The 11,260-nt window shown below is 47.3% G+C and overlaps 1 protein-coding gene across 1 annotated transcript; it reads right to left on the bottom strand.

The window, feature by feature from the left end:
* Positions 1-667: 667 nt before the first annotated feature.
* On the bottom strand, positions 668-2,089 carry LOC308150996 (E3 ubiquitin-protein ligase TRIM35-like; the record flags this gene model as incomplete). The annotated part of the gene is made up of 1 exon (XM_080523798.1): positions 668-2,089. One exon carries the CDS (start codon positions 2,087-2,089, stop codon positions 668-670), a length of 1,422 nt encoding a protein of 473 aa, XP_080379924.1.
* Positions 2,090-11,260: the final 9,171 nt, after the last annotated feature.

The raw sequence follows: 11,260 nt of genomic DNA, 5'->3' as shown, positions 1-11,260 counted from the left end.
GGAAATGCTACCACCAGAGAGAGCTTGATATTAGTCTTCTGTACAGTTCTGCCCTCTACTATTTCCTGCTCGACAGGCACAAGGGTGGAGCTTTCTGCAGGGGATGACACAACAAACAGTATCAGCAAGTAAAAAGCTTGACACAATTTAAATGTTTATATTATCTTGTATATTTATTGAATTTCTCCATGCTGAGTGGCCATGGAGTCAAAGTAAACAAAAGTTTTCTCTGGAAGGAATGCTCTTTACTGTGTATACAGGACTGTTATCTACTCTGATTCATCACTAACAAACAGGGACAGTCTGGATTAGACTATTGAAGAAGAAGAAGAAGAAGAAGAAGAAGAAGAAGAACTTTACCTTCAGGGAAAACAAGGAGAAACAATAACACTAACACAAATGAACAAAAAAGAAGACGCTGTCTGTCCGTCCCCCCAGGTCTGGACACCCCCCCCCCGACCCCAGGTCAGGACCCCCCTGCAATGTTCATCCTAATCAACGGGTTCATCTGATTATTAAGCATTTCTGGAATGATTGCTGACTGTGGTTTTAAGGACATTAGTAGGCTAAGAGTTCCTCATCATTTTTTGCAAGGTCATCTGTATTTGTATAATGATGTTATATAATTGATTCAACAGTCTAAGTACATTCTGTAAGTAAGAGTAATTCAGACAGAGGCACTATCCACGGACACAGACACTTTAAGTGGTAGCACACTCAGAGGATGAAGTTTGAATCCATTCCAGATATAGGGAAAGACTTTCTCAGTAAACGTCTGTGTGAATGTGTGTAGGTGTGTGTTTGTGTCCGGGTCAGAGAATGACAGTGTTCCTCTGTTCCAGTCCAGCTGCACTCTGATCCTCTGAGGTTTCAGTCTCACTGTGATGTCCGTGTACGACCCACCCGGACCACGGGTTTGAAACCCGCGACTCGAAAACCAAATGCCCCAAGATCCGTCCCAAAAGCGGTGTAGTCCCTTCCTCTCTGTAAACTCTGTCATCACACCCAGGATATAGCCTGGACTCTCTCCCACCTCAACATCCCACCTGTGTTTCCCTGAATCGAAACCCTCAGAGCCCAGGACCACTAAGCAGTCATTAAACCTCTCCGGATTGTCAGGAAGCTGCTGTATCCCTCTACTGTTTCTCACACTGGTCAGATCCTCGGACAGGATGAGTTCCGGATGGGCAGTGTTGGGGTCCAGAATCACAGGAGTGTATTGAACTATTCCCTGCATCTTCTCCCAAACTCTGAGCCGCAGGTTGCCCAGGTGTTTTGCCACGTCTATCAGTGTTCCTGAATCCCTCTCTGGAGTCGGCAGTGTGCTCTGGGCTCTGTCCATGGAGGCCTTGAAGTTCAGCAGGAATGAGATGTTATCAGCTAGTAGCTGCTCTTCCATGGCTCTGATTGTGCTTGAAAGTGACAATATCTTTCTGCTCAGGTGCGCAATCATTCTCTTCTTCATCTGACTATTCTGCTCCTCTTCCTCCCTCAATGCAGCGATCCTGACTCTCTCTTCATCTCGTAGAAACTGATGAAGCTTCTCAAACTCCTCCTTCATCTGCCTCTCTGTGTGCTGGGCCTGGCTCTCAATGTGCTTGACCGTTTTATCACAAGTCAGTTTTAGCCCTTGAAAGGTCTCCAGCTTCTCCTTTAAGGATTTCAATGAAGTCAGGAGTTCACTCTTATGATCCAGTACAGCTTCATCTACAAGGCAACAATGATGTTGTTTATGCTGTTTTGAAATCTGACACATCAAACAAATGGGCTGTTTATCCTCCAGACAGAAGAGCTTGAGTTTCTCATTGTGCAGACTGCAGAGCACCTCAGACCCTGCTGCAGCTCTCTGACTTCTCTCCTGTAAGAAGGTCTCACACAGGTTCTTTAACACCAGGCTACAAGGAGGATTCTCCATGGATGATCTTCTCCTGCACACTGGACATTCCCGAGATATTTTGTGTTTCCAGGATTCCTGTAGACAAGTTTTACAGAAGCTGTGGCTACACCGGAGGACAACAGGATCCTTGAAGATGTCACAGCACACAGGACAGGAGAAATCCTGCTCAGAGAAAGAGGGTTTGGATGCCATTCTCTCACCACCTCCTTCTACCCTGTAACTGCTTCTAAGGTGATGGTTCACTTCTGAAAAGTCACAGCATTCAAGTCAGTTGTAAATCCAATCCATATTTGATGGTTTTTGACAGCCAATCAATGTTAAGTCCTTTGGAGAGCCAGATGTGCTAAATCATGCTAGTGACTGGTAGCACAAGCGAGGGCTGAATGTTAGACTTCTGTGTTGTTCAGTTCTGCTCTCTACTATTACCTGCTCAACAGGTAAATAAGGTGGAGCCTTAAGGTATGAGTCACAGTGTTCAAGATTCCAAAGTTGTTAGTTGTGTGTTTGTGTGTGTGTGTGTGTGTGTGTGTGTGTGTGTGTGTGTGTGTGTGTGTGTGTGTGTGTGTGTGTGTGTGTGTGTGTGTGTGCAGAAAGCTCATGTCAGTTGCGCAAAAACACATTTCCAGTTCTTTATGTTGACTTGAATATGTATTGAATTTCTTCATGCTGACTGGTCATGGAGTGTGTTTGTGTGTGTGTGTGTGTTTGTGTGTGTGTGTGTGTGTGTCTGTGTGAATTTCTCCATGCTGACTGGCCATGTTTGCGTGTGTGGCAGGCAGACCTGGACAAGAAAACACAACATAATCGTATATAAGGTGTGAGTCATAGTGTTTAAGGTTCCCATGTTGTTATGTAAAGTATGAGTCACAGTGTTCAAGATTCCCAAGTTGTAATGTTAGGTGTGTGTGTGTGCGTGTGTGTGTGTGTGTGTGTGTGTGTGTGTGTGTGTGTATGTGTGTGTGCAGAAAGCTCATGTCAGTTGGGCAAAAACACATTTCCAGTTCTTTATGTTGTCTTGAATATTTATTGAATCTCTCCAGCTGACTGGCCATGGAGTCACAGTAAACAGAATGAGACGTAGTGGGATTTCCCTGGAAGGCTCTTTACTGAGTATGCAGGACTGTTATTTATCTGTTATGTCTCTATGGTTCGGAGATGTGGAGAATGACAAAATAGACGATACAGAAGATCCAGACATTCATTAACAGCTGTCTGAGGCGCATCTTCAGAATCAGGTGGCCGGACAAAATCAGCAACAAGGAGCTGTGGCAGAGAGGGAGCTAGGAGCCAGTAGAGAGCCAGTAGAGAGCCAGTAGAGAGCCAGTAGAGAGCCAGTAGAGAGCCAGTAGAGAGCCAGATCAGGAGCCAGTAGAGAGCCAGTAGAGAGCCAGTAGAGAGCCAGGAGAGAGCCAGTAGAGAGCCAGGAGAGAGCCAGGAGAGAGCCAGTAGAGAGCCAGTAGAGAGCCAGTAGAGAGCCAGTAGAGAGCCAGTAGAGAGCCAGGAGATCCGGAGAAGGAAGTGGGGATGGATTGGCCACACCCTACGTAAGCCAGCAGACACCACCACACTCCAGGCCCTGACTTGGAACCCCCAGGGGAAGCAGAAGAGGGGATGGCCCAAAAACAGCTGGAGGCGGGACACGGAGGCAGAGCTGAAAAGACATGGTACCAGCTGGGGAGAGACGGAGAAGATAGCCCAAAGCCGTGCTGGATGGAGAAGAGTCGTCAATGGCCTATGCTCCACTGGGGGTTAAGGGCCTAAGAAGAAGAAGAGGACTATCATTTACTCTGATTCATCCCTAACAAACAGGGACAGTCTGGATTAGACTTAGATTACATTATTGAAAGTTGATATGTGTGTTTAAATTCAACTGACCCGTGATATATTTCTGTGTTTCAAGTAAAAGTTTACATAACACATTTAAAAACAAGAAAAATTATCTACATTTCCTTGTGTAAAAGCAGTGACCATCAGATGCTGCTGTTGGGAGAAATGCTTCTGACAGGATACTGATTTGACCCGGACAAACACACGCACACGTGCACACACACACGCACACGTGCACACACATGCACCCCCCCCCCCCTAATTTCCTGCATTCTGGTGAATTTTAGTGCATGTGTATGACATACTAATGAACCAACAAGTGCTTAGTACAATGTACTGTTATGAATAGTGTTGTTCCGATACCGATACTAGTATCGGCATGGCCACCGATACGCACAAAAATGCTGGTATCGGTATCGGCGAGTACTAACAAAAAAAATTCCCGATTTTTTTTAATTTTTATTTTATTTTTTTAAGTACTAAAGTTATTTTGTTTGTAAATGTTCACTTGCTGTTGCACTACTACTACGACTGTTTTATATCTTAAATGGATATTGCACTGATTGGCATCTGTGAGAGCCACATTTCAGGTTTTATAAGGGGTTGATTTTCTTGTCACCATACCAGGTAGACAATAAAAAAAAGTTCTATAGTATTCACTCTCTGTTGGTATTTTTTCCTGTTTTACAAAGGTTTTGAGCAGTGCCAGACTAAGTGTTAGCAATAATTTTACATCGAGGTGAGTATGCGGCTCAAAAAACATGTTTTTTTGTTTTGTTTTTTCAAACGCCGTGGTATCGGATCGGTACTCGGTATCGGCAAGTACTGCACGGTCAGGTATCGGTATCGGTATCGGGATCAAAAAATGGTATCGGAACAACACTAGTTATGAACCTCAAATAAAACCAAAGGTACATATCATTAAGGAGGGAGAGGACACAACGACTAACGTTTAACCAATATTTATTAACAATCTCTCTCTCCAAAGGCCCCTGCCTAATTAGCACTACAAATGCACTGCTACTCTCTCCACCTATTCACAGAACAGAGCAAGAGCACAATGCCCTATTCAGTTTACTAATATACACTACACATCAAAGGTTTGAGTACACCTGTTCAAAACCATCTTTTCCATGGTTAAACATACACACTACTAGCCATGCTACTCTCTCCACCTTCTCCACCATAGTACAACATATTTTTCAATGTACTATTAGCCTATAATACAGTTAACCACTCTCTCCACCTATTCAAAGAACAGAACAAGAGCACAATACCATATGCAGTTTACTGATACAGTACCCATCAAAAGTTAAAATAGCCATAATATTGATCACATTAACTAGACTAGAAATGCCAATTATGCCACCAATATTCTTGAGTAATGTCTAGTTTCTCGGCAGGTTTAACTTTGGGCTTTTGACAGGGGACAATGATGATGCATCTGTAATGTTAGCTACGTCCGCTAGCTAGCATGTTCATTTTTAACACTGACTAACCTCGACGTCCCGTGCATGAAAATACTTTGCTGACTTTGCCGCATTTAGTGGCATCTTTAGGGCCTTTCTTATTTTTTCTCTTCTCCCTCTCTTCTCCACCCGGCGTTTTTCCCCCACTGTCCATCTTCTGACAGCGTTTTTTTTTTCTTGTTGTCATTTTTATTTCTCTAATTAAATATTTTTGTATCTGCGGTCTGCGGGTCATTTAGCAGGCCACACCCCCGGGATGCCATTACAGAACAGCCAACGCAAAGGCTTGGGGGAGAAAGTGGAGAGGGGGGAAGGAGGGAGAGGGAAGATAGAGAAGACAGGGGTGAGAGAGAGAGAGAGAGAGAGAGAGAGAGAGAGAGAGAGAGAGAGAGAAAGAAGAGAGAGGTAAGAGAGGAGAGGATTGAGAGAGGGCAGGAGAAGAAGAGAGGAGAGTAGAAAGGGGAGAGGAGAGGACTCAAGAGGGTGGATTGGGGAGAGAGAGGGAAGACAGGAGAGGAGAGGAGAGAGAGAGGGAAGAGAGGAGAGGAGAGGAGATGAGAGGAGAGAGACTAAGAAGAGAGGAGAGGAGAGGAGGTCGGCGAGGGAAGGAGAAAGCAGGGTGACTTGGAGGGTCTCCATCATTGTGCGCTTTATCAGCTCTCCTGGCTGTCACAACGTTATCCTAATGACAGCATAAATCCTGTTCTTTTAAATGACACACACACACAGAGATACAGCCTCTCCACTACAGACTAGGTTACAATGATAAATGGACCAGCAGCCATTTATAATAACATCAGCATAGCCAATCCAACAATGTTGTTCTGATATCTATCAGCACAGGAAACAACGGCCTGTCTAGCCTGGCATGTGTCTGTGATCCTTCATGTGGAGGGATGGGTGGAGGGAATGGCTGAAGGACAAGGAGGGAGAGAGAGAGAGAGAGAGAGAGAGAGAGAGAGGAGGGGGGGGAGAGAGAGAGTAAGAGAGCGAGAGAGAGAGAGAGAGAGCAAGAGAGAGAGAGAGTGCAAGAGAAAGAGAGAGAGAGAGGGGGGAGGGGGGGGGAGAGAGAGAGCAAGAGCAAGAGAAAGAAAGAGAGAGAGAGAGAGAGAGTTCTTCCCAATCATGACGTATTGTCTCACCCTCATCCTATGAACCCACCTACCCCCATGATCTCCAGGGACAGGCTAGTGTGTGTGTGTGTGTGTGTGGGGGGGGGGGGGTTCATAGGATGAGGGTGAGACAATACGTCATGATTGGGAAGATCTCTCTCTCTCTCTCTCTTTCTTTCTCTTGCTCTTGCTCTCTCTCTCCCCCCCCTCCCCCCTCTCTCTCTCTCTTTCTCTTGCACTCTCTCTCATGATGGATAGCGGTGGCCTTTCCATGTCTAAGACCGGCCAGTAATTGGGTCTCATGCTAGACTCACGCCGCCTCAACACAACTCAAGCCAGTTAATCTGCAGGTAATAAAACAGTCAGCGGCTGTTTGACGTAGGAGCCTCAGGTCAGGTGTGTTTCATGCCTGTTTGATACCGTTCCTCATTCCACTCCGGGCATTACAAAGTGCTTTACAATGGCCTCTCATTCACCCATTCACACACGCTCACACTTACACACTCACACTTGGTACCAAGCAAGCTACCTTGCCGTTATCGGGAGCCTGTCCTCCAATTTTCTCAAATTTCTCAAATTCTCTACCACCACCAGGCTCAGATACATACAGACATACAGACACACGCACACGCACACGCACATGCACACGCACACACGCACACATGCACACATGCACGCACACACTCACAGGCATGCACATGCGCACGCGCACACACACACACACACATATACATACATACAGCGTCAGCCCATCAGTTCTGGGTCTGGGCCTGACAGTACAGTACTTCAAGTGGTGTCCGCCTCCCTCTGGTTCAGGGTTCCGTTGCGTTTCCTCTGAGAGAGACAGGAAGAGCCGCCTCACTCTGAGGGAGAGATCAAGGCTAGGGCATGGGCGGGCGGCACGGTGGGCTGTAAACTAAACACAAACACAAACTCTATAGGCGCACGCACACAGCCACAACCACGGCATGTGAGTCAGAAACACGGTTCGCATGCTTCACTGGAATGTCCTTGTCAGTCTCAATCTTCCCTCCGAACTTCAAAGTACGTAATTAAAAATACAGGAGAGTTAGGAGCCTTTCAGGAGTTCTACCGTGCCACGCCGGTTACATAGCAGCAGGGCTCGGCAAACCTTTTAGATAGAGTGTGTTACTCTCCTACTCGGCTCCAACAGCCACGTGTGCCAACTTCCATGTTTACATTACCATAGATGAATTAGCAATTTGGCCAGAATTATATTATAACGCACTCTGATTGTGTGACGCCTCGTACCCAGTGAGTTGTGGAGTAGCTGTGTACGGGACGTGTGAGGAGGGAAGATTCTAAGTGGAGTTTTATTTTTTTTACCATTTTACAGTGTGAAAAGGCAATGTGCGGTTACAAGAATTTGTTTACTCAACGCGCTACAGCCCAGCTTGGAAAATGAAAGGGCTTTCCATCATTAATACGACAATTCTAAAAGGTTATTTCGGGGGCCTTTGTTATCTGACATTAGACAGAGTGCAAAGCTGCATAGGCACAGCCAGCGGGCAAACTAACAACACAGCTCCACAGTTAGTCAGTCAGCTTGTTGAATACAATCAGTAGTTATCAAAGCAACGCAACAGTGAGCCATCACACATTCACAGCCAGCGTTGGTGTTCAGAGATGTAGATCATGTCGGTGATGAAGTGGGAACAAATGCGCTAACTATCATGTTGTTTTATGAAACAAATCAACAAACAAAACCTGTCTGACAGTGTCTGTATTTGACACGTTGCTTGAAGTGGACCATTCTTTCGACTATAAATGGTAAGTTTAAGCTTTTTTTATGGTAAAAAAATAACTTATTCCAAAGCGCTTTACAATGGCCTCTCATTCACCCATACACACACACACACACACACACTAACACACTCACACACCAAGCTACCATGCAAGCTACCTTGCCATCATCGGGAGCAATTTGGGTTCCGTGTCTTGACCAAGGACACCTCGACATGTAGCCAGCCCGGGTTCGGACCGCCATTCTGCCGACCTTGCGATCATTAGACGGCGGCTCTACCTCCTGCGCCGCAGCCGCCCCCTCGGTGACAATGAATGTCCCTCCCCCTTACAAAGTCTCAGTCTTAGAAACTGAGTCTGGTTGGTTTTTCAAACTTTCGTGAGAGCAATGTGGGTCGGTTGAGAGCCATGTAAGTGGATTGGCCGGATATCACACAACAGGGGGTGGAGCTAAGGAAGCCACATCTCACAGTGATTCAAGGTTTTTGTTCTTTGCTATAAGGAGGCAACACCACTTCTGCTTCCAGCCTGCTGTGCCTGTCTGGTTCTCTAGCAGCAGGTACGACCTCCGATTCAATTACCAGCCGTGATTATTCACAGGCCCTGATTAAGGCTTTCAATTAACATGACGCACACACACACACACATTAATACACACACACACACATACACACACATAAATACACACACACACATCCACACTCACACACACACACACACACATAAATACACACACACACACATAACACACGTAACACACACGCCACTCTATCTCACCTGGAGAGGGGAAACAGCTACGCGAGACTGCTCTTTGTGGACTTCAGCTCTGCCTTCAACACCATCCTTCCAGACAGGCTAGTGACCAAACTACTAGACCTGGGACTATCACACTCTATATGTGCATGGATCAAGGACTTCCTGTCCGACCGCCCCCAGAGGCTGCGGGTGGGCTCCCACACCTCCACAGCCCTCAGACTCAGCACTGGGTCCCCCCAGGGCTGCGTGCTAAGCCCCATCCTCTACAACCTCTACACCTACGACTTCACCCCCGTCCACCCCAGCAACTCCATCGTAAAGTTTGCAGACGACACCACCGTGGTGGGCTGCATCTCGGGGGGGGACGAGGCGGCGTACAGGGATGAGGTAGAGCAGCTGAGCAAGCTGTGCAAGGTTAACAACCTGCTGCTGAACAAGTCAAAGACCCAGGAAATCATCGTGGACTTCAGGAGGAAAAAATCTGAGATCCAGCCCCTGCTCATCGACGGAGAGAGCGTGGAGTGAGTCTCAACCCTCTGATTCCTGGGGGTGCACATACAGGATGACCTGTCCTGGAAGAACAACACAGCAGCCACCATCAAGAAGGCACAACAGCGGCTCTACTTCCTGAGAGTCCTCAGGAAGGAACACAACAAGCAGGAGATACTGGTGGCCTTCTACCGCGGCGCAGTGGAGAGCATCCTCACCTACGGCATCTGCAACTGGTTCTCCAGCTGCACAACCGCGAAGAGAAATGCGATACAGAGAGTCGTGAGAACAGCCCAGAAGATCACCGGCGCCCCCCTCCCCTCTCTGGAAGAGCTGTACAACACACGCTGTCTCAGGAAGGCCTCCAAGATCTCCTGAGACCCATCCCACCCTGGGTACGAACACTTTGCCCGGCTGCCCTCGAAAAGGCGGTACAGGACCATGGCCGCAAGGACAAACAGACTGAAGCACAGCTTCTACCCCAGGGCCATCCAGGCCCTGAACACAGCAAAGACCTAGGTTCTGGGCCCTGGACAGTCTGGACGGCTTGATGGCAGCTGCTGGATTGAAAAAATCAGGTGTAGTGCTGAGGCACAAATGTGTACATTTCAAGCCTGCAAACTGCGACACTTTAAATGAATGTGCAATAACACTATGTGCAATATGACAACCCTAGTCGTCTTATCTGTACAGTATAGTATAGTGGATAGTGTACATAGCCTTTATTTATCCCATAAATATCCCATAAATTTGTCCCATCTGCGCTGAAAACTGCTGTCATCAGACCACTTCTCAAGAAACCCACCTTAGACCCAGAAGTCCTCGCCAACCACAGGCCCATCTCCAACCTTCCTTTTTTATCCAAGGTACTAGAGAGAGTAGTTGCTGCTCAACTTAAGGATCACCTCAATCAAAACCACCTCCTTGAGTTCTTTCAGTCCGGCTTCCGCCCTGGCCACAGCACGGAAACGGCTCTGGTCAGGGTCACCAACGACCTCCTGATGACAGCAGATACTGGCTCCCCATCCCTCCTCATTCTCCTGGATTTAACAGCAGCTTTCGACACCGTGGACCACAACATCCTCCTTCACCGTCTGCACTCCACCATTGGCCTCTCTGACACTGTCCACAACTGGTTCACCTCATACCTCACTGGCAGAACTGAGCACGTCACCCTGGGAAAGGCGAAATCCCACACCCACAACGTCACCTGCGGTGTCCCCCAAGGCTCGGTGCTGGGCCCCACCCTGTTCACATTATACATGCTCCCCCTTGGCTGTGTCATCCGCAGGCATGGAATGTCATTTCATTGCTATGCGGATGACACACAGCTCTACCTCAGAGTCAACCCCACCTCCTCTGTACCCCTGCCACTATCCACACTAACCACCTGCCTGGAGGAGATAGAGGCGTGGATGAAGCTCAACTTCCTACAACTAAACAGCTCCAAGACCGAAGCCATCCTAGTCGGCACACCACACCAGGTCCGGTCATCCACCATCACCAGCATCACCTTCTCTGGCCAGAACATTCCCCTCTCCTCATCTGTTACCAACCTGGGTGTCAAAATGGACCCTCACCTCACCTACGAGACCCACATTAAACATATTTCCAAAACAGCTTTTTTTCACTTAAGGAACATTGCCAAACTCCGTCCTGCACTCACTCTGGCAGATGCAGAGAAGCTCATCCAAATCAAATCAAATCAAATCAAATTTTATTTGTATAGCGCATTTCTTACAAGATGCAACTCAATGCGCTTCACACAATGAAAATGTTCAGTCAATCAGTCAATCAATCAATACTGACAGAGCCGCGAGCAGGCAAAAGTAAAAACCTGTATACTATGTAGCCAGGAAAAAATTCCCTTGCAGCCCTCTACCAATAGAGCGACTACTAGCCAGTTTGCCTACCAGTACCCAGTGGTCCCCAAGGGGAGGCCAAGG

The sequence above is a fragment of the Nansenia antarctica genome, assembly GCF_963989245.1.
Source record: "Nansenia antarctica genome assembly, chromosome: 1".
In the NCBI taxonomy this organism is placed as follows: domain Eukaryota; kingdom Metazoa; phylum Chordata; class Actinopteri; order Argentiniformes; family Microstomatidae; genus Nansenia; species Nansenia antarctica.
This window is presented reverse-complemented; position numbering and strand designations above follow the sequence as displayed.